General features: G+C 43.4%; 1 protein-coding gene across 1 annotated transcript in view; it reads right to left on the bottom strand.

The window, feature by feature from the left end:
- The window catches only part of LOC108512144 (aryl hydrocarbon receptor-like), a 48,579-nt gene extending 31,179 nt beyond the window's left edge, over window positions 1–17,400 (bottom strand). The window contains exons 1-3 of the mRNA XM_017847266.1: window positions 17,187–17,400; window positions 13,391–13,512; window positions 3,598–3,687 (exon numbers count right to left, since the gene is read on the bottom strand). Coding sequence (XP_017702755.1) covers window positions 3,598–3,687; window positions 13,391–13,512; window positions 17,187–17,400 — 426 coding nt within the window. The remainder of the gene's footprint in view (window positions 1–3,597; window positions 3,688–13,390; window positions 13,513–17,186) is intronic.
- Window positions 17,401–24,547: the final 7,147 nt, after the last annotated feature.

Genomic DNA, 24,547 nt, shown 5'->3' with positions numbered 1-24,547 from the left:
CCTCCTTTGTCTGAGCCCATCCCAGCTGGGTACTTTACTTACCTCTCCATGCTGCTGTTTTGAGTTTCTGTGCTTCAGAGGGTCATTGTCACTTTCCTGCTGAATTCCATTATTCTCCCTTAGGTATTTTATTCAGTATGTGATTATCTTCTTGCTGTTTTCGTCCTTCTTTGTGGAGGAGGTGAGTGGTGAGTACCTCTAGTCAGCCAACTTGATGATATCTCCTATTGCTATAGAATTTTAATAAATCCTTTCCACTGCATGGCATTCTTGGTGTATAAGGTGCTTGCATATGCATTGCTGTTATTCAGTCTGCACAACAGTACTGTGAGGTATGGAATATCTTCCCTCAGTGGTGGTGGTTAAAATGCAGATTTCCAGCTGCAGGGAGTATAACTAAGTCACGCCCTCAGCTGCTGCACTCTGAAATGCTGTGGCTTTAAGACAAGCATGGTCCTGGTAGACACAGGACTTCTCTATGGGAACTCTGGCTTGAGGGCTCCCCTTTGGCCTTGTCAAACTTCCTTAGAGCTGTACCACAGTCTAAGACTTTCCCATGTAACCTTCCTCTTCCATCCCTCCTTCTTTCACAAGGGCCAGAGCTGCACTTCTTAGGACTCAGGATTGCACACCCTAGTGAGGACCCCAGAAAATGGGGCAAACTCATTGCTGGGGTAGCTGCTAGAATTCTGGGAAAAGCCAATGGTTGGCAACATGGTAGTACCTGAGTTGTCCTGGCAGATGGCAGAAGAAGGAATAAAGGCGCTGAGAGAAAGGTGTGTGCTGGAATAAATGCATTTTATGACTCCAGAAGACCCATCAGAAATTATGTTCCTTGGGAGGGCCCAGGAGCTACACCACTCTCCAAGGCCATCAGGAGTGCAACAGGGGAGGGATACCAGCGTCACTGTGAGGTCTGGTGGCAGGCAGCTCTTCTATGCAGGTCAGCACTTTGGCAGGAGAAGAAGCCACAGAGTTGGGCTCATTAATATCCATAGAGACAATGGAGCCCTAAAGTAATAGAGGCCAGGTGGTGGCACTTGCCCAGCAGAAGCCAGCAGGCTGCACTTATAGTGACAACTGGCAAGGCTGAGGCACAGCCAAGAGGCTTGGCCCATAGGGAGTGGTGGAGGTGGTTAACAGAGAGCGGTGCCCCTAGGGGCAGAAGAGATGGCAGCCAGCAATAATGCTGCTTAACAGAAAAAGAGCCAGCATGGACGTTAGAAGGCTGAGGGCTTTTGCCTCAGTGAAAAGTGGCAATCTCTTGCTCAGTTTTGAATCTGAGACAATTTCCAGACCTGTAATTCATTGACTGAAGATCTGGCAGGGTCCCTAGGAGTAAGAGCACTGAAATACCATGGCAAGACATTCACTCAGGTGACCACACCTTCTGTCCAACAGAGGAAAATATCTGGATATTCTCCTTTCTCCCACTGTACGGTCACCTGAGTAATATCTGCAGGTGCATTTAGGGAATCCTCACAGTACGTAGCTGCCACTGTAGCTACTCTGCCTACTGCCCATCGTGCTAGTTCTGGGGCAGCCAGTGATGGAGGCGGGCTCATGCCACGTGGCCCAGTCATCCTGTCTGCCTGGCTGAGTAGTGCCTTTTCTACGGGGGCTTCTTTCTGTGAACACTGATGAGTGAAACAAAAATCTTCACCCTTGGCACCCACTCTCATACATTCAGCAACATGCCCTATTTCAGACATCCTTGTCTCTGATCTTCCTGCTTTTTCCTTCCAGGCCCCAACGTGACAGACAGACCACTGGCCACTGCTGAAGAATCTAGATACATTTGCATTGTGGCTCACGTCTCCCTCCACATGAGGCTGATGACCAGGTGCTCTGCTCTCACCTCTGTCCCTTCAAAGCCGGCAGCCTTCTTTCACTTTGGAGGGGACCTGACCACTGGACCCTGAAAAGCTGCCCCGAAGTGCAGCTCTCTGCATTTTAATAGGCTCATCTCCCTCCCACAGGGGCAACCATGTCTTGAGGCCTGCCCTCCCTAATCTCCTCTTGCTCCTCCTGCCCAGTCAGCATATCACTGTCACTGTAAATGGTCAGTGTCATGTCCTATGGGATGTCCAGGCCTCCTCAGATTGTGTTAGGACACAGGGGAAGGGTTAACATGGCCTTGAAGCAAATGTTTAAATGAATATTTTCTGTCCCACATGAACATGGTTTTTTTCTGATTTCTCTTTTTTTAAACTGTAATGGGAAAGAATACATTTGCCAAATCACTGGCCACATACCATGCACCTGAGGGCCTGTTAATCTGTTTGAGCAGTGGTAGTATGTTCTGCTCACAGCTGAAATCAGGCCCACGGTTTGGTTACATCTAAGCAGTCTGAAGTAATCACTGGGAACCTTCCGTTTCTTTAGGGCGCATTCAGGGGAATCCAGTGGAAACAACCAGGAACTCTGCGTTGTTTAGGCTTTCATGATGGCCTGCTTTCTGCCACCTCCCTGGATATGACTTACTATCTTGGTTTCAGAGATTCCCCTTGGCTTTGTCCACTATGATGCCTCTGACTCCACAGGCCAAGGATCCAGTATGGAAATCAGTCCAACTGTCAATCAACTATATTGATCCCAATGGTAAGTGCAGGGAATAGGTCGGTGACCACCGGGTGGGTCCAGGGACTCCGTGGGTTTGTGTTGGCCAGACTGTAGCTTGCATTTGATTTATTTTCTGGCCCCAGCAGCCCCCACCCTGATGTGGGGGCCACAATGACGCTTTGGGTGTCTGTGCTCAGACCCACAGGAATGAACATTTGGGTCACAGCAGCACATGCTGACGTGAGGCTGAGGGTAGGTGGGTTCAGAACAGGGGCTGGGGAGGGAAAGTTTGCTACCCCCAGATCAACTGCACTGATTGGGGGCTGCAGTTTGCCCCACTAACCTCTCCTTTTTGGGCTTCCCTCAGGAAGAGAGACTCACGGGAACCAAGGAGGGAGGAGCTGCTCCACACACCCACAGGGAGAACTCGCTCTGAGCAGCACCTGGGAGCGTGGCATTCGCGGAAATGTGCCCCTGGGCTCTGACTGCGGGGCTCGTGCCTACTACACCTCATGGCTCCACCACCGTGTTCAGGGCCATGATCTTGCAGTGTCCCCAGCCAGTGACTGAGTGTGGCAGGGACACCAAGGCTGGCCTGTTCCCAGGGGACTCTGATTGCCTCTGATGGGCAATTCGGGATTAAGAACTTCCCATCAGCCTTGCCGAATTCTCTTAGAACTTCTAGCTATACACGTTTCTCCTCTGTCTCCTGCCCAAGGGCCAGACCTGCGTGGAAGTGTGGCAGCTCCCCTGTCCACAGCTGCCTCCCCGTGTTCTGTTCCTCGGAAGATGCTCCCTGAGGAATCGCACTCATCTCATCCTGTGCGGCATCTGCTTAAAGGACCTGGCCTAACATGCCCTGCAACAGGTGAGGAAGCCAGCATGTCGGGAAGGTTCATTTCTGAGACATATGAGTGTGTGTAGGAGGGACTGAGACTTCCATTATAGTACCTCAGAGACCAGGCTGCACATGGCCCATGGCCCTGTCCCATCTCCAACTCACTCACTTCCCTGAAATGAAACAAAACTGCTCACTTGATGAAATCCCAGGTAGTCCTGGACTGTGGGAGAGACGTAAAAGATGTAGCCATCCTCTGTGACTGCCATGAGGAAGCCGTTGAGGGCCTGGGGAGAGGCAGAGAAGAGAGTGTGTTCAGACTGGTCCGTTAATTTGTCTCGCTTCTGGGCATGTGGAGCTCCTGAAGGCCCAGGTCCAGGCCCTGGGTGTTTCTGTGGAACTACTTTGGCATTGACTGCCACCACATCCTGGGCTGTCCCTTCCAAAAGCAGGGCCCAGGGCACCCACAGAAAACTGGGGAGGGTGGGGAGTGAAGGCTGCCCATTTCTTACAGAGGATGACAGGAAGCCTTACTTTACATCAGATGGGTTTGAGGGAGCCCCGAACTGAGAGCATCTGAGGTTCTGTGAGGCGGTAGAGAAAAAAAGGTTTGTGTTTCTGTATGGTTAGGAATTCTGGGAAAATCAGAGTGAAACTTGGGACCCGGGCTAAAAGAGCAGCAAACTGCAGAAGTTAATTCACAACTGTAGCTTGTGAAAACTTCAAAGAGATTTTTGGCTCTGGTGGTATTTGTTATTTCATTTTTTTTTTTTTTCTTTTTTAAGAGATGGGGTCTGGCTCTGCTGCCCAGGCTGGATTGCAGGGGCATGATCCTAGCTCACTGTACCCTCAAACTCCTGGCGTCAAGGGATCGTCCTTCCTTGGTCTCCCAAAGTGCCGGGACTACAGAGTTGTTTACCTTTCAAGGGAGGCTGAGACCCAGGAACATGGAGACATCCTGGGTTATAAATCTGGAGACCGACGGTCTTATGTTTCCCTTGGGAAGATTTATTTACATTCTAAATGGTTAAAGTAATAACTCAGGATCCTTTCCAAGGCTTTTATCCCTCCTTTCAGTAGGGGAGGGAGAAAATATGTATATGAATGCCTAAATTTATATTTCTGCATTTCCTGCAGGCTTGATGAGTAGGATAACCTCTGCTTTCATTGCATTGTCTAGAGGTAAGGAATTGGGGCACAAGAGAACCAAACAGTTCTTGTTTGGTTATAAGTAAATAATTCTTGTTTGCTTGTCAGTAAATAATAATCTGCTCTCCTCTTGTGTGTACATTCAGGGTTATGGAAACAAATGAAGACCAACCAAATGAAAAAAGCAAAGGCTATTTCTTCAGAGCTTTCTAAGGTAAGGGAGCCAGCCACTGTCACTTTTTGCATTTTGGCAAAGACTTCAGTGCAGGCAGAGGAGTGGGACGTTTTACAGAGTTAAAAAAGGGAAGGTTTCAGGTTTCAGGGGTGCACTGATTACAGGCTGCTCGCCGGGGAAGCTGTGGAATCATGAGCTAACTGGAAATGGGCTTCCTGTGTAGCAGGGTAGGCTGCACATTTGGCTTTCTCTGGTTGGTTCTAAGTTGGAAGCAGGGGCAAAAATTAGGGAAGCTGTCAGTTATTAATGAAGTCCTGGCCATTTGGGGCCAGTTGTTATAGAAGTTATTGTTTAGCTTCCTGGTTTGTTATTGGAAATGGTCTTACCTCCTGTAAATCTGACTTACAGCAGGCTGGCCTTCTGGGCTGTTCATTGTAGACAAGGGACTGGTTTCCTGTGCAGGCTGTGGGTCAGAGTTCTGTTTTTATATATGGTCTAGCCATTGTTTGTTTGTGTATTCAGTCTCTCAGAGTAATATTAATGAAGATAGATATTTAAAGCTTAGCCGTTTTCCTTCCCTGGTAAGATTCAAGAAGTGATTTCCTGATGAGTCTTGGCAGAGGGTGCCTGGGACATATCAGAGTGCTACCCCAGCCTAGAATGGGCAGGAGAGCTTGATGACCCTGGGCGGTGAGGATACTAGTGCTCAGGAGCAAGGGAAGTTATCAGGGTCTGCATGGATGCACATCCAGAGAACAGGAAGGGAACATGAAGCCTGCAGAAATTGCCGGCACCCTGATCAGGTGCCTTCCAGTTCCCAAACCTTGGCACCATGCAGGTCTTCATGAACTTAGATCAGTTTCAAGAAAGAGGGTAGGAACTCATGAATTGATAGAAATTTATGTTTCCACTTGGAAAAATAAAGTCTTAAAATGTTAAGTTATAGAAAAACAGTGAAAACTATGGTTCTTGCATGCCTCAGTGTGTGACTTGAGATAGTCACACTGCCTTAATTATAATAATGATAACAACAATGATAAAAATAGTAATGATAATCATGTTGAAACACATTACGTTCTCCTTTAGTATTATAGTTTTACTATATATCTATCATTGTAATGATTCCTTTGTGTACATCCTCAAATCCTATGTTCTCTTGATTCACTGAACTCAATTAGGATTTGTGACTGTGTACCTCAAACGGCCGCTAATGCCACCCATAAATCCTGATACATTTCCCTGGTGCATTCACTTTCCCATTCTCTTAGATGACTGTTTCACATCATTTTCTCTCAAACCATCAATACCTCCTGCCTTCTCCTTATACTCAACTTTGCTTACTATTTCATTGAAAAGAAAATGCAGTCAGAACTTCTACATACTCCCACTGATATGGTTTGGATCTGTGTCCTTCAACCAAAAATAAAACTTTAAGCCCCCCAACCATCTAAATGGACCTCTCCTCTTGGCCAAGGGCATTCCAAAGTTAACCTGTAAAACTAGTTTAGGCCATGATGGGAACAGGAGGTTGGACACACCTCCTTACTGTTAATATCAACACAGACCTTAAGACTGATGGAACAGACTCTTTAAGTCTGACAGGAAACATTTACCATCTCTTCTCTTTGAAGCCTGCTACCTGGAGGCTTCCTCTACGTGATAAAACCTTGGTCTCCACAACCCCTTATTATAACCCAGACATTCCTTTCTTTTGATTCCAGGTCTTTAGATGATAACTCAACCAACTGCCAATCAGAAAATTTTTGAATCCGTGTGTGACCCGAAAGCCCCCAGTTCCAGTTGTCCCTCCTTTCTGGATTGAATTGATTGATGTTTTAAGTCTCCCTAAAACCAAGTTGTAGGCTGACCACCTCGGGCCCATGTCATCAGGACCTCCTGAGGCTGTGTCACAGGCGTGTCCTTAACTTTGGTAAAATAAACTCCTAAATTACTTGAGACTTGTTTCAGATACTCTTTGGTTTATAGTCTCCACCCAAATCTCAGGTTGAACTGTAATCCCCAGTGTTGGAGGTGGGGCCCAGTGGGAGGTGACTGGATCGTGGGGGCAAATTTCTCATGGATGGTATAGCATCCTCCCCTTTGGGCTGTCCTCACAAGAGTGAGTGAGTTCTTAGGAGATCTGGTTATTTAAAAGTGTGTGTGGCCCCTCCCTCGTTGCCCTCTTGCTCCTGCTCTGGCCATGTGACATGTCTGCTCCCCCTTTGCCTTCTGCCATGATTGTAAATTTCTTCAGGCTTCCCAAGAAGCTGAGCGAATGCCAGAATGTTGCTTCCTGTACAGCCCGCAGAACCGTGAGCCAATTAGATCTCTTTTCTTTATAAATTACTCAATCTTGACTGTTCCATTATAGCAATGAGAGAATGGACTAATACAGCCACCACTCTCTCCTACCTATTTTATAGGCTCTGCCTCACCTCTTGTTACCATGCATGAACTCTCCATGCTTCAAGCCAAGCCCAACCCCTACATCCCAGTTGCGTAGGCAGTTATAAGCAATGTAAATATATATCTTAATACTGTTATTCCTAGTTATATGGAATGGTAGAAGGAGAATTGAAACAATTAAGCAGTTCTTACATTGGAAATATGAGAACAATGCAGAATAACAAATAAGTAAAACTGATATTTAAAAGTAACTACAGGCTGCGTACGGTGGCTCACACCTGTAATCCCAGCACTTTGGGAGGCCGAGGCAGGCAGATCACCTGAGGTTAGGAGTTTGAGGCCAGCCTAGTGAACATGGCAGAACCTCGTCTCTACTGAAAATACAAAAATTAGCTGGGTGAGGTGGTGCATGCCTGTAGTCCCAGCTACTTGGAAGACTGAGGCATGAGAATTGCCTGAACCCAGAAGGCAGAGGTTACAGTGAGCCGAGATTGCACCACTGCACTCTAGCCTGGATGACACAGCAAGACTTGTATAAAAAAAAGTAAATAAAATATAACTGTAGGCATTTTTCAATTAAATCAAGGATGACAATTTTGGTAAAATAAAATACCTCAATCCAAGCTTATAGGACACAGATACAAAAACGAGCAAAGAACTGCCTTGATTTAAAGACTTTTAAAAAGAAACTTCTGAATATTCTGTTTCTTCAAGGGGCTAGTATTAAGTGACACCAATCTACATATAATAATTCTGTTTTCCAAATTGATATATAGTTTACATACATCGAATTGCACATTTCCTAAGTGTACAACCCGATAGATTTTTGACAAATACATTCACTTTCCCTACCAAGATATAGAGTATTTTCCAGAAAGTTCCATCATGATCCTTCCTAGCCAACCTCTACCTCTCTCCACTCTTGATGACACACCCAATACTTTATTTTATTTTTTTATTTTACTTTAAGTTCTAGAGTACATGTGCACAATGTGCAGGTTTGTTACATATGTATCCATGTGCCATGTTGGTGTGCTGCACCCATTAACTCGTCATTTACATTAGGTATATCTCTAAAGCTATCCCTCCCCCCTCCTACCACCCCACGACAGGCCCCGGTGTGTGATGTTCCCCACCCTGTGTCCAAATGTTCTCATTGTTCAATTCCCACCTATGAGTGAGAACATGTGGTGTTTGGTTTTCTGTCCTTGCAATAGTTTGCTAAGAATGATGGTTTCCAGCTTCATCCATGTCTCTACAAAGGACATGAACTCATCCTTTTTTATGGCTGCATAGTATTCCATGGTGTATATGTGCCACATTTTCTTAATCCTGTCTATCATTGATGGACATTTGGGTTGGTTCCAAGTCTTTGCTATTGTGAATAGTGCCACAACAAACATATGACACACCTAATACTTTAAATTAATTTTGCCTGTTGTAGAATTTCATACACATGAATTTAGTATAGACCCTTGTGTTTGACTTTAATTCAGCACAAAGGCTTTAAGGCTTATGTATCTTGTTGCATGGACTAATGATTCATTACTTTTTATTGTTGAGTCCATTACACAAACACACCAATTGTTTACTCTCCTGTTTTCAGAAATTAGACTAGAATAGTTTGGTGTCCTCTGTATTTATCTTGCTTCAAGGTCATTGAGTTTTATGGCTCCATGGGCTAATATTTTTCATCAAAGTTGGAAAAATTTCAGCCATTATCTGTTGATATCCTTTTTTCTGCCCAATCTCTTTCTACATTCCTTTTGTGACTCAATTACATGTATGTTAGGCTGCATGATAATGTAGCACAGACCACTGAGACTATTTTAATTTTTTTCATTTTTCTCTTTGTGATTTTATTTGGATGGTTGCCATTGACCTATCTTCAAATTCAATGACCTGTTTTCTTCCACTGAATCTAATCTGCTGTGAAGCATATGAAGTCCTTTCTTTCTAGTCAGATGTTCTGTTTTTCAGTTCTAGGATCTCCATTTAGTTCTTTTTATAGTTTCCATTTCTCTTTTGAGACTTCTCATCTGTTACTTATTAGGCCCATCTTTTTCTTTAAATCATGGAGCATATGTACAATAACTGTTTCAAAGTATTGACAATTTTTTCAAAACAAAACAAAACAAAACTCAGCTGTGATTCTGATACGTTTGTGTTGAATTATGTAGGACGATTTGGAGAATATTGCTATCTTAACAATATTAAGACTTCTGACCCATAACATAGGATTTCTTTCCATTTTTTATGTCTTCTTCAATTTCTTTCTACAATGTTTTAGTTTTCAGTGTGCAAGACTAGCTTAGTCAGCCAAATTTATTCCCAAGTATTTTATTATTTTTAATGCTATTGTAAATGGAATTGTTTTATTAGTTTCATTTTTAAATTGTTCACAGTAATGTATACAAATGTAGCTGGTTTTTGCTTATGATCTTGTATCCTGCAACTTTGCTAAACTCTTAGTTTCAATAGTTTTGTAATATATTCTCTAATATTTTCTATACATGATATGACATCATCTGCAAATAGAGATAACTTTATTTCTTCATTTCCAGTATGGAAACTTTAAATCTAATTTTTCTTGCCTAATTTCCCTAGAACCTGCAGTACTATGTTATGTTAAGTGTACCAATATACATGTAATGGGAACACCAAAAGAAAACAAGGGAGAAAAGGAGCAGAAAAGATATTTAAGGAAATAATGGCTTAATATTTTTTCAAGAGTACTCCTAGGTGTACATTTTCCAAGCTCTGTTCCAAATAATATCAGTCCCCTTAGAGAGCTGAACAGATCTCTGTTCTTATGACCTATCTTTCTCCAGTGCCACTGCATTGGAACTGGGATCATGGGTGGCAGTTGCTTCTCTCAGTTATAGCTTTGCTCTATGGCTGGGGTCCTGGGCATGGACAGTAACCCCTGATCATCTTGGCTTGCCTCTCTGGTTTGGATTCTCCCTGCTACACGTAAGCTGAGTTGGGGAAATTTGGGGCCAGTATTTTCAGCCTGCTGTGCCTGGGATAGAGTTTCTACCCTATGAGTTGGGGCTAGGTGGAGAAAGGGAGCTCCAGTCTTCTCAGCCATGTTTTCCTGGAGAAGAACTTCAGCAATACAAGTGAGGGGTGATGAAACGTGTCGGCAGCCTGCCTTTCCTGGGTAAAACCATAATCCTAGGCTGGGAACTTGGAAAAAGAGAGTCCCATTTTCTTGGCTCCTGGCTGCACCCATCACACTGAGCTGGGGGTAGGGGCCATCTGTCAAGCTTCTCACATTGCCAGTCCAGAAATCCCACCTCTCCACATCCTTTTATTTATTTACTTATTTTGAGACAGGGTTTTGCTCTGACACTCAGGCTGGAGTGCAGTGGTATGAACTTAGTTCACTGCAGCCTTGACCTCCCGGGCTCAAGTGATCCTTTCACTTCAGCATCCCCAGTAGCTGGAAATACAAGGTGTGCAGCACCACACCCAGCTATTTTTTTTCTTTGTAGAGATGGGGTTTTGCCACATTGCCCAGGCTGGTCTTGAACTCCTGGGCTCAAGCAGTCTGCCCGCCTCCGCCTCCCAAAGTCCTGGAATTACAGGTTTGAGCTGCTGTGCCGGCCTCCATATCATTATTACAACCAAACAAATAGAACAGCAATAGATATTCTATTTGGATTGCAAATCATTCATATTTTTACTGTTTTTAAAAATTCCTTTATACTTTATGTCTGGTCTTTGTTCACAGTATCTGTGTCTGATGTACTTTTAGAAAAAATAGAATAATTTAAATTCGATTTGATTTTAAATCCTAAATATCTGAATGTGTTCCCACAAAATGAAGTTGAATATTTCTTTATCAGTTTAAACAAGATTTTTGTCTTTAGCAACTGAAACTAATTCTTGTTAACAGCCACTTAGGAAACACCTAAATATAAAGCTGTGATGGTTAATTTTATGTGTCAGTTCGGTTGGACTGTAATGTCCAAATGTGTGAGCAAATATTAGTCTAGATGTTTCTGCAAAGGTATTTTTTGATTGACATTTGTCTTAGTCCATCTGTATTGCTATAACGAAATACCTACGACTGGGTAATTTATAAATAATATAAATTTATTTGTGTCTTAGTCCATCTGTATTGCTGTAACGAAATACCTACGACTGGGTAATTTATAAATAATATAAATTTGTTTGTCATAGTTATAGAGTCAGAGAAGTTCAAGATCAGAGCACTGGGAGGTTCAGTGTCTGGTGAGGGCCCCATTCCCTGCTTCCAAAATGATGCCTTGTTGCTGCACCCTCCAGAGGGGACTAATGCTGTGTGTCCATATGGCAGAAGGCAGAAGGCAAAAGGGCCTCAGCCTGTTCCTCCATCCCTCTTACAAGGCACTAATCCATTCACAAGGGCAGAGCTCTCATGTCTTAATGACTCCCCAAAGGTCCCCACCTCTTAATATCACCACAATGGGATTAATTTCCAACATGGATTTTGGGGGACACATTGAAACATTTAAATAAGCAAACTTTGAGTAAAACAGATTCGCCTTTATAATGTTGGTGGGTCAAATCCAATCAATCAATCAATTGAATCCCTTAAGAGAAACAGATTGAGATCCCCTGAAGAAGGAAAATTCTGCCTCCAGACAGCTTTTCGACTTCAGACTGAAACATCAACTCTGCCCTGGGTCTCCAGGCTGCTGGTCTCTCCTGCAAATTTTGGACTTATCCCACAATCACATGATCCAATTCCTTAAAATTTATCTCTCTCTTTTTTTCTTTTTTCTTTTCTTTTTTTTTTTTGGAGACGGAGTCTTGCTCTGTCGCCCAGGCTGGAGTGCAGTGGCCGGATCTCAGCTCACTGCAAGCTCAAGCTCCACCTCCTGGGTTCACGCTATTCTCCTGCCTCAGCCTCCGGAGTAGCTGGGACTACAGGCGCCCGCCACCTCGCCCGGCTAGTTTTTTTTGTATTTTTTAGTAGAGACGGGGTTTCACCGTGTTAGCCAGGATGGTCTCGATCTCCTGACTTTGTGATCCGCCCGTCTTGGCCTCCCAAAGTGCTGGGATTACAGGCTTGAGCCACCGCGCCCGGCCTATCTCTCTCTTTCTACACACGCAAACACATACATCCTATTGGTTCTGTTACTCTGGAGAATCCAGATTAATACAGAAGCCCTATTGGGAATTTTCAGCCAAACAAACTAATTCTAAATAATTCTTAGGAATTCCATTTCAAGAGATTTTGTTGTGTTAAATTTCTATTTTAAAGGAGAAACACAAAAGATTTCAAACTTACGAAAAAGTGAAGAGAACAATATAACCTATGCATAGATATCTTAACATACGCTAACACGTTGACAAGGTCTTTGTAGCAGATCTCTTTTGAGTTTATAAAAAGATCCCTCACCTTGTGGTTGGGCACATGAAACTACAGACTTTTAAGACAGAGTATGCTGAGACTAAACCCGCAGCCAGAGAAGAGCCTAATGATTTGCCAATAGATAAATAAGCCTTAACCAGATAAATGAAGATGGAGTGTTCTTTCATGCCACCTTCTCTTACCTAAAGAAGAGACCCACCTGCTTCTAATCATAATCCTTGAGGGAGTTCACAGGGGATGACCAATCAACCAGTGGTTATGTATGTTCTTTGTGGACTGTCTGCTGAAGTTTCATACTTCTGGTGTGTAAGGTAAAAAATCTGCTATATTTATGACACCCAGAATGTGGATTCCTTTGTGAGGTAGCAGGAATATATCGTATTTAGATAGAAAATTAAAGAGAAAGAAATGTTTCAATTGCTTAAAATAGTAAAAATGAAATATGATATGGTAATGTTTTTCATCTACACACAGTTCTTCCTTTGTACAGTTTCTTCATGACTCAGGACATGATGGCTTACAGTATGATTTTCACATATATTCCTACATCTGAGTCTCACAGCCCCTGGGGCATATAGAGAAGATGGAATATCACTTTTGGGGAGGTAGTGACTACCATTCTATTAGCAGGTGACCATCAGGGACTGATATCTAGAGTTTCTGACTCTTCCTACCCCAAGCATGATTCCCACCCGCATTGCACCATGAGTAGAGATTTGTCCAAAAATGGAAAATTAGATATAGAGTACTCGATTCAACCAGAAATTTAACATGATAATTAAATATATATTGAGTAAAAGTTGAAGCAAAATATTTTCTGGAAAACTCCGAGGCCTGATTCTGCTATAGTTATAACCACTGACATGAAGTAGAGATGGTCAATATTGTACAGTACCTGAAGAAGCAAGTCCCCTTCAGAAAACAAATCTACATTGATTTGTGGAAAGGTCTGTTCACTTCTTCCTGGGTTCATGGGTGGGTCGACTGAGCAGCTTGCATTGTTGTCCTTTAGGGTTGCTGAGAAAGAAAAATGGTGTTATTGTGAACATGTGCCATCCCACAGGGATGAAAAGGAGAATCCAGGCAACCCTGGTTCTCAGTTTCAGGATAGCAAGTGTCACTCTGTGTACTGGCACCTTGAGTTCTTCCAAGGTTCCAGTAAGAGCGGTCACATCTGATTGAACACTTACCTCCTCTAGCTGGGAAAAGAGCCCATTTTAATTTTTGTCTGGGCTGTTCCTACTGTGGCTTCTCTACAGGCAAAATATTAATTCAGTTCAAATTCTGCTTCCTCTGAGGTGCTCTTGCTATTTCTCCTGAGGAAAATTTGTTGTGCCTCCTTCGACTCCCTTAGCATTAAAGTCACTGCCATTAACATTGACTTGGTGTATGATGATTTCATTTTTGCCTTATCTATCAGGTCAGGTATAAGTGCATGACATGACCTGTTACCAAAAAATTGCAGATCCAGACCCTCACCTGTTTCACCACCTCTACCACTATTATCCCGGTCTGAGACATTATCAACTCTTGCTGGCCTTCCTGCTTCTACTTCTGCCCCGTGTAATGAATTCTCTGAATAGAAGTGTGCATGACATTTCTGAAAAATTATATAACCTATAACATCACCCTTCTGCTCCAAAGGCCTCATATATGCACAAAACCCTCCAATGGCCTCATATACACACAAATCTTATGTCCTGACCATGACCATTAGTTAAGATTCATTTTTTTGTAACTAAAATTCCCCAAATAACAATAGCTTACAATATAAAAGCGTATCTCATGCTCATACTGTATCAGAATAGTGTAGTCAGGGATGTGTGCAGCCCTGTCCCATGAGGCTCCATGGGACCAGCTCCTTGGAGCTCATTCTCCGCCTTCCTGGACTCAGCCTCAAGGCCTCACCCCTTCTGCTCCCAGGAGGAGGGATCTGCAGAAGAAAGGGTGGCACCATCTCTCTCAAGGAAGCTGCCACCTGACTCCTTTGCTAATAGCCTAATAGAACCACCTCGTTCTAGTTCCCAAACGCTGTCATCACCTCAAATGAAACCCTAGTCCTCTTCCCCACAACCTGGGCCACCACCTGGAGTGTGTTTGGTCCTTGGAGGACGTTTCATGTTGTTGTTGGGAATGATTAAATAATTGCTGCCCTTCTGCAGTCACCATTGTACTTTGAGCAAAAGTTTCGTAAGTTTTCAGAATGTATTATCTGGGTTGACTGGATCCAATTTTAGTTTTTGAGTTTCTTTTCTGAACAGCTGTAACAATTTTAAAGATTAATATGTCCTGACTTTTGTTCTTTATTAGAGGTCTTCCAAAGAACAAAGATAAATCTATTTTAAAATAGAATAAAATTTATCCTGTCTTACAGTGATCATATGAGTCCATTTAACCCATATATAAATCTAAGATACATTCATCTTAGTGATTTTATTTAGTTTTTTAAATCTTGGAACATTTTGCTATTTTATCATCCTAAAAACGATTTCAAAGTTCATCATTTTTTTTTTTTTTTTTTTTGAGACGGAGGTCTTGCTCTGCCACCCAGGCTGGAGTGCAGTGGCCGGATCTCAGCTCACTGCAAGCTCCGCCTCCCGGGTTTACGCCATTCTCCTGCCTCAGCCTCCCAAGTAGCTGGGACTACAGGCGCCCGCCTCGTCGCCCGGCTAGTTTTTTGTATTTTTTAGTAGAGACAGGGTTTCACCGTATTAGCCAGGATGGTCTTGATCTCCTGACCTCGTGATCCGCCCGTCTCGGCCTCCCAAAGTGCTGGGATTACAGGCTTGAGCCACCGCGCCCGGCCCAAAGTTCATCATTAAGGATTCTCAGCTTTGCCACGAAGGCTAAAATAATATGAAAACAGAAGGATGATGGAACACAGAGAAAGATAACGTGATGCAGAAATCAGCATTCTTTGGTATTACCCTCCAGTTTTCTTGTTGCCAAAGTTCTATTCAAGAAGATGCATCTGAAGAAATGGAGATAGTGAGGGCTGTTTTGTCTTTAATTAAATACAGTGGGGGATTCAGAAGTTTCCATTTTCTTTCCATAGTGGCAAAGAGAAGACAACTGACAGAGAAAGAGGTTTTACAATTTTAGATGAGTTGGAAGATAATTTCCTGGGGAGATCAGTGCTTTCCCCTGTGATAATGGAAATGGCTTCATATTTGCTGTCCCAGCCACATGTGGCTACTGAGCTCTGAAAATGTGGTTGGTGTGACCAAGAAGCTAAGATTTTAATTTTACTTAATTTTAATTGATATAAGTTTAAATTTAAATAACTATCTATGGCTAATAGCTACCATACTGAATAGCAAAATTCTTGACTCTAACATTTAAAGTGAAAATGATCATATAAATGAAAGCTCAGCAGAGAAATGGAACTATAAAAAGAACCAAAGAGAAATGTTTGATCTGCAAAATATAATACCGGAAATAAAAAATATATTTAATAGGCTTAACAGCAAAATGAACCCTCGCAGAGAAAAGGACTGATAAGCTTAGAGACTGGTCAGTGGAAATTATCCAAAATGAAGCAGCAATGAGAAAACTGAACAAAGCACCAACGGCCTGTGGTACAGCATCAAGCAGTCTAAAATACATGTAATTTGAGTTCTACACAGAGAAGAGAGAGAGAAGACTCAGAGAAAGTATTTGAAGAAATAATGGCCAAAAGTTTATCAAATTTGATGAAAACGATGAATCCACATTTGTTCTTGTTGGAGTAGAGCTGGGGAGGAGTTTATTAAAAACTTCAGAGATGATGCTTACTTGGGAGATGACTTTTCTAAGTTGATGGTCTCATTATCAATCAACTTAGATATAAATTTAAATTTCCCCCAGATTTTCTCCCAAATTTCCAGCAATTCTAAAAAAGCTTTTTAAAAATAAAATAAATTTCATGAGAGGATTGTGACCATTTTTTAACCTTTTGTTCAGGCCCAGAATCTGCCTCCCTTGTCCATCCTCCCAGGACATGTCTCTGAGCTACAAAGGGGACACATTCTCCCTCATGAGAGGTGACACTGCAGGGAAGACAGGAGGCCACAGACTCACCCATGTTCGTTCAGCGTCACTGAATACAAGTTCCACTTGCGGGAATGGGTTAGAACATCTGTCTTTAAGTAGCAACACAGTTAATGAGCAAGCAGGACAAGGAAGAATAGATTGTGCCCTCTGTGTAATAGAAAATTTTAGGAGGAAAAGTTTTCAAGAAAACAAGAAGAAATAATATCCTAGATCCTATGTTATATTCAGAGAAAGAGGACCTTTGTTCTGAACCAAAGTTCTATAAGGTAGAGGAACACTTGGATCCTCACAAGAAATGACAAAGCAAAGGGAGGCAGGAGCACGGTGGTCGCGTTAAGGACTCTCCCTGGAGAATAACAGAGCCAGGCAAGGGGACTGGTGCCATCTCTTTCCACGAGCAGCCTGGGACAACAAGGAGCCAGGGTTTGCACCTCAGACAGGCACACTCCCAGGTGAGCGCCTGGCTCACCTAATGCACCTGTGTCGAGCAGGTGCCTCTCGCCTCTGCCTGAGGTCTGAAGGCAATGGTGCAGCTCTCACCAGGACAAAGGGTTAACCCAAGTTACCCCTTTTCCTCTTGTGGCCACAGCCTCCACCAGGGTCCCAGCAGGTGTCAGGAGGCCTCTCACCCTCGCTTTGTAACAGCAGCCACCACTTGCCTGCAAAGTAGTCCTTCACCTTCAGGTAGCCCACGATCAGCCTGAGGACGGACAGCTTGTCCAGCCGTGCACGCACGTCCTCAGGGAAGGGTAACAGGTTGGTGAGTCGGGTCAGCTCTTGATTCAGTCGGTCCCGGTGCCTTTTGGAAGGGTTGGTCTTGGCTCCCTCTGGAGGCAGTGGCTTAGGACTTGGGGGAGAGAGAAGAATGATCATGGCCCCACTTTCCACTGCCATTTCACTCTTGCATCACCCCAGGGGTTCCAACACTATGCCCCGCACTGTGCAGCCCAAATCCCTGGTGTTCAGAGGCACAATCCCTCATCCACTAAAAGTGGTGACACTTTCTCTACAATTGTTTTGTAGAGACTTGCTATGTTTTTTGTAGGTCTTGCTATGTTGCCCAGGCTTGTCTTAAACTCCTTGGCTCAAGCCATCCTCTCACCTCAGCCTCCCAAAGTGCTAGGATTACATGTGACAGCCACCACACCCAGCTCCAAATCATTTTTATGGGGCCAGCATAACCTCAAAGTCCAATCTAGTAAGGATAATTCCGTAAATAAAAAGTATGGGCCAGTCTCACTCACAAACAAAAATGCTGAATCATAAATTTAAAAATAACAAACCAAACGCACCAATAAAGTGACTGCATAGTATATTGCGATCAGGTAGAGCTTGTCTCAAGATTCAATTTTAGTTTAACGTTAGAAAATCACTAATGTAACTCACTATATTAAAAGACTAAAGGAAAAAATGTGATAATCTCAGTAGATGAAGAAAAGCATTTGATAAAATTTGGCGTTCTTTAATGATCGTTTTTTCAAAAGTCTTAGCAACTTGGAATAGAAAGAAATCCCCTAACCTGCAAAGGTCACTTGCAAAAACCAAAAAAACAAAAAACAAAAAGCAGAAACTCACCGCAAAAAGCACAGTTGATAGTAAACCATTGGAAACGTACTCTTTGAAACCAAGAGCACAAGAATGCCCACCATTACCACTTTTTTCTACGTTAGACTGAGGGACCTAGCCAGTCCGTTAAGGGAAGAAAAATAAGTGCTACGGTCTGAACGTCACCCAGAATTCATGTGTTGAAACTGAGCATGAGTTTGTGATAGTATTAAGAGGTAGGGCCTTTAGAAGACTGTGAAGTCATGAGGGTGAGCCCTCATGGGTGGGATGAGGGCCCTTGTGAAAGGTCTGGAGGGAATGGGTTTGCCCTCTTCTGCTCTTCCTGTGTGTGAGGATGCAGGAAGAAGGCCCTTGTCAGACACCAAGTAGCTGCGCCTTGATCTTGGACTTTCTGTTCCTTATAAATTACCCAGTCTGTGATATTTTGTTAAAGCAGCACAAACAAATTAGGACATAAAAGCTGAAATGGAAAAGGAAAAGAAGCCACTAATAGAAGATTATAAGAGTGTACCTGGGAGGCTCACAAACTTTCAGCCTGTCAGTCACTCCCTGTAGGGCTTGTGGCCCTGCCCGCACAGTTCAGGAGATCTGGGGTGAGGCAGGACTGTCTGCATGTCTAATGAGCTCCCAGGTTACCTAGTTCTGCTGTTCTGGAACCACACCTTAAGAACCACTGCTCTAAATAGAAGATTTGTAGGTTATTATGGGCTGCATTTTGCAAAATTCGTATGTTGAAACCCTGAAGTACCTCATAATGTGACTATATTTGGAGACGAGTTAAAGAGGTGGTGAATTTAAAATGAGGCCTTGGAGTGGGCCCTACTCCAATCTAACTGGTGTCTTTATAAGAAGAGAAGATTTGGATACACAGGGAGAGACACGAGACACATGCACACACAGAGGGAAGACCACTGGAGCTCACAGGAAGAAGACAGCTATCTGTAAGCCAAGGAGAGAGGTGTTGGAAGAAACCAACCCTGCTGACACCCTAACCTTGGACTTCCATCATCCAGAACTGTGAGAAACAAATTTCTGCTGTTTAAGCCACCTGGTCTGTGGTGCTTTGTTATTGCAGCCTTAGCAAATTTATGCAAAGATATATTGTTAGAATTAATAATAGGGTTTAATAAAGTTGGTAGATAAGAATCAAGATTCAGAAAACCATTACATTCTTATATACCAGCAACAATGAATTGGAAAAGGAATTTTTAAAAATACATCCTTTACAATTTCATAAAATTTAAAATGTTTAGAAATAAATATATTGTAAGGTATGCAAGGCCTAGAGAAAGACATTTATACAATATAAAGGAAGCCACTTTAAAAGGCCTATGTGTAGAGACAGATGATGCTTCAACAGGGCAAAGATGTTGATTTTCCCCAAAGACATTCGCAGATTTAATTCAGTTTCACTCAGCATCTCTAGAGGCCTTGTTTTTGTTTATTTTTCTTTTTTTTCTGAGGGAACTTAATAAGCTGATTCTATCTCATGATTGTTCTAAGGTTAATATAGATGTGCAGAGATCACAAAAGAGTCAGTCAGGCCTTCCTGAAGATGAAGAAACGTGTTGGGGCCATTAAAACTTATTGCAAAGTGGTGAACTTGGTCTGGACTGGGATCCAGGACCCAGGGACACAGCCATGCACACAGGGAACTGGATTTAGGACAGGGTGGGAACTGACAAGCCCAGTCAAAGGCTGGACTTATTGATGACTGTGCTGGCACAATTGGCTTTTCATATTGGAAAAAAAATAGAAATGGGATTCTCATCACACCACATCAAAAAATTACTTAAGGTGGACCATGGGCTTAAAATGTAAACAGCCAAACTATGAAACATTTGGAAGATAGTAGAGGTGGCTTTTTATGACATCATAGGTGGGAAGGACATTGTAAGCAAGACAAGAAAGTTCCAACCATGAAGGAACAGATGGATACATTTAAATAATTTGAAATTAAGAACTTCTGCTAATCAAAAATACCATGAAGAGAGTGAAAAGACAAACCACCAACCATGAGAAGGTATTTTAAACACATAGGGTTGCTTTACTTGATCCACACATGTTTAAAGAGAAATATTATACTCTTCTCTCTTCTCACTTCTTCACCCATCCATGTGACCAGTAGCCCTCGCAGGCTTCTCAGTCTGAATCCTAGATGCTTTGCTACTATTTAGATCACTGTTCACATGTTTTCCTATTATAGCTGAGCTGCCACAATGTCCTCGTAAGTAAATATGACTGCACATCCTTAGGTAATCCTCTGAGGATACATTCTTAGAAGTGGATATGCTGAGTGAAAGCAAAAAGACATTTTTAAGGCATTTGATAATTATTGACTACTTTTTTCCATAAAGGCTGCAGTAAGTTATGCTCTCACTAGCAATTTGAAAATGCTAGCTTCTTCCTAATCTAGAAAATTAGGTGCTATCAATATAAAAAGTCATTTTAAAATGCACAAAATGTAAATGTTCACATTAACATATTCATGTCACCAGAATCCTAGACATTCTCCTCCTAAAAGGTCACTGCCCTCCTGGTTTCTAATACCGTAGATTAATCTTGCCATTTGTGAGCCCTGTGGAAAGGAAGCTGCACAGCTTGTGCTTGCTGGTGTCTGGTTCCTGTCACCCAAGGTTATGTCCGAGAAAGTCACTCACGTTTTTTGTGTAGCCTAGTTCATGTTTGTTGCTGAGTAGTATTCTACTATGGAAACAGATGTTGCTTGATGTGTCCATCCTACTGTTGAAAGAAGTCTGGTGGCCTCCATCATGACATTTTCGTACATATGTACACATTTCTGTTCTCTCCAAATGGAAAGCGAATTTGCAGGGTCAACTTTAGTAGGCACTGCTAAATAGTTTTCCACAGTACGAGGTGCCTTCCTACTGGTTGCGCACGGTGGCTTCTGTTATTAATGTAAAAAAATGTATCTCATATTTGCCTGTTTTATCTGATAATGCCTTTCATATACTGATAGATGCCTTCCAGGAGGCCTGCTGTAAGGGCCACAGGGGATGACGGAGCCCTGGGCACAGAAACGAGGCAGACTGGATATCCTGGGGTGGAAATAGCAGCATTTGGAATGGTTTTCCAGAGAGGGAAGGACAACTCCGCAGGGTTCTCCCATGGGAGGGATGGGACAGGTAGGACAGGCCAGTCGGAATGGGCTAAGAAATTAGCCTGAAGATGAATGAGGGTAGTGTGTCACGCTCAGTGAATTTCCCGGCCCAAACCCTGACTGCCATTTCAGACTCCCACCTCCTGTCTTATAGCCTTACATATAACAACTTACTCTACGCAAATCCTAATCTGCATTTTCTTCCAACGCTACTGCAGATTCCCAGACCACTCCACCCTCCATGATTCCCTGTCAAAAAAGGCCACCACGGGCCCTCTGTCTGGAGCCCCCAGGTAGTCCCCCACTGTCCTCTTGACTTCTACCCTCCACCTGTCTCTCTCCATAAAGCAACCAGAACCATCCAACACACCATTCCCCTGCCAGAACCTTCAGTGACACTCTTTTCCTGAACCTTCATCTCTCTGCTGTTTCCATCACTCAGCTCCAGTTTTGCTCCAAGCGAAGCCCACCTCAGGGAATTTGCATTCACACTCTCCCTCAGATGGCTTGTATCATGTCCTGATGTATATTTATTATGTTTAGGATGTAGGCTACAGAAGGGAAGGTTTTGTTCTTTGCTGGATTCCTCATGCCTAGGACAGGGTCTGTCAGAGTCAATGTTCAGAATGAATCTGTCAAATGAGTGAATAAGTGAAGTTTCTGACTCCTCCCCTTTCCTTATGCTCTGACATTCTTAATATGTTGACTCTTATCTTCCTGCCTTATGGCCACTATGTGGCTAGAGCTATGGTATTGCATCTGCATCCCAGGCAGAAGTTGGCCATGCTCATTGCCTTGGATCAGGAGAGCAGAAGCCTTCCCAGAACTCCCAGAAGACTTCCACTTGGGTCCCATTGGCCAGAATGAGGTCACATGTCTGTCCTCAGCTGCAAGGGAGCCTGGGAAATGGGCCTTGATATGTTCCGCCCATCCTGGTCCATTGCCTGGGCCAGTTGCTCTGCTGCCGAAACCTTGTGCAGATTTGACCCTGGGGAGAATGAGGTTGGAGGTGTTTTGATGGCAGAGGCATATGTTTTGCATGACATCCTTGCACCTTCACTGAGGTCCTCTGTTCCTAGACAGATATGAGTGTCCTTTGCACCAGAGGGTTGCAGGGCTAAGTGCCAGCTTCCATGTTAAGAAAGAAACATCCCCCAAGGTCACGCTAGTTACAACTTGTTTTCTATGTGGTATGAGTAAAGAAACCTGCCAAGCTGGAAAGCTTCGTGGATGCTGAGAGACCTCACAGCCTCTCTGACTCCCCGACCAACACACACACTAAACCTGCTCTGGACTTGACTTTACCTTGCAAAGGAAGACCAAACCTGTGAGAACAAGCAGCCAAGTCTGCAGGTCTGCACTCCAGCCCCTGATCTCTCCTGGCTCAGAATCTCACCCAGGGGAAGATAGTCTTCCCCTAGCACAAGCCTCACACTTCTTCTGTGGAAGAAGAACTCATGGTTGTTCTAATGACCAAGTCCAACTCCCATCAATGCATGTACAGATTCTGAGGGTCTGATGGGAAAATATTTTCCAAGAATAAATCACCTGCTATGAAAAAAAAAAAGTTGTTTTAATCCCACTCAAAGGGGAACTGCTGCAGAGATGCTTCTATTACAAAAGAAATAATATTTAACAAGAAAACGAATAAGAAAAGAGTCATGAAATACTTTTTCTGCCTTCAGGAAAAAAATAATGAGGGCACTTCATGTAGAGAGAGTTTGATAGGAGGCAGTGGCCTTCCACGTGACACAGCAGCTCAAAGCCAAGGCAGGAACCAGAGCTTGAGGCTGGACAGAGCCTACCCCTAGCCCTGGGCTCTTCAACGGAGCAGAGCAGCAAATTCTTTTAAGAAAGCTTGGCAAGACTTGAATTCTAAGTATAAAGTATTACTTTGCAAAGATTTATGGCTTTAGAATTAGGCTGATTTTCAACCACATGCACAGCCTGATTTCAGCAGTGGATAGAGGAGGTCACCACACCTCAGTTACACCTCCAGGTTGGTAACATGAGCGACAGAAGTCTTCAAGAAAGCATTTGAAAAGACAGTGATGTGTGCAGGTGCTAGAATCCCAATGTCTGCCTTACAAACCTCCCCCAGGCTCTGTTTCAAAGCATTTTATGCAGATTTTACAAATGATTCTACCCAAAGTCCTTAGAAGTGGGTTACATCTTCCAGTGCCCTAAACCTTTCAAATGCACAATGGCATCCGCATTTCTACGTTATGCAGTGACCCAACACAAGGGTGAAAATGGTTGGCAAACCACCACAAAGCTGGTGCAAGTTTCTACACTGTGGTGTTTACAGCAGGTCAGGAGAGAGCCAGACAGGAGGGAAGGCAGCTTGGCAGGTGCCACGTGGGCTCCCAATCAGCTGCCACCAGCTTCAGAGGAGGATGCATGGCCAAGTTGGGAGGGGCTTTGAATCGCTCTCTCCATTTCCCCACTCCATCCTGAGCCCGAGGAGCCCCTGGAGCCCTGACTTTAGCATCCGCAACGCTGTCCCACATGGCCTGCCCAGTCTTGCCAGCAGGACCAGAGTCTCTTCCACATAGCCATGGGGAGTGGTGGGGAAGAGGCCTAGCTGGGAAGCTAAGACCCAGGTCCAAGCCAGAAGGCCATGAGGCTACCCCACCACCCAGCAAGTCACAGAAATCCCTAAAGCAATGCACTTGGAGCAACTCAGGAAACAAGACAGCACAGTGTTTGCAAATGAGGCCAGTTTTACACTAGATCACTGTTAACCAGCCACTTAGTTCAGTCCCCATCAACTGGTTGCAAACCTAAGACGTCCACAGTTCACCACGGTTTGACTCCCCAGACACCTGGAACTCTGCTCCCATCAGGTAAGCTGTGTACTAACCCAAAATCACTGCTAAATGTCCCCACACCTTTTAATTTCAACTCTTTCTGTTATGATTGTTAATGAAACGAGAGCAAAGAGAAAGTGTTGTTTCTTAGTGAACTATGATGGATGCTTTGGAAAGACTCGCAGTATGGCTGCAGAAAAAAAAAGTTGCTGGTGAATTAGTCTACACGTCAGGATCATATTGAGATGCAAGTGTCTTTAAACTGAAGACAGTACCTTGTGGGTGCAATTTATGCACACACACACACAAAGAAGAAGAAGAGGACCCCAACCAGCATCAGAGGATTAGCAAATTGATAGCCATTGATATTTTCAGTTAAAATAAAATATTTAAGGTATTTGTAACACTCTTAAAATTTCCCATTTTGAACATCTTTTCAGTTATCCAATGATTACTGGTTCTACTGCCCTGGAAAATAAACTTCTCCTGAGGAGTGTAGTTCTGAGATATCTTGTGCCCCTAC

This window comes from Rhinopithecus bieti, unplaced genomic scaffold (genome assembly GCF_001698545.2).
Source record: "Rhinopithecus bieti isolate Rb0 unplaced genomic scaffold, ASM169854v2 scaffold_29990, whole genome shotgun sequence".
NCBI lineage: Eukaryota > Metazoa > Chordata > Mammalia > Primates > Cercopithecidae > Rhinopithecus > Rhinopithecus bieti.
The sequence above is the reverse complement of the archived record's forward strand: the minus strand, read 5'-3'. Positions and strand labels throughout refer to the sequence as shown.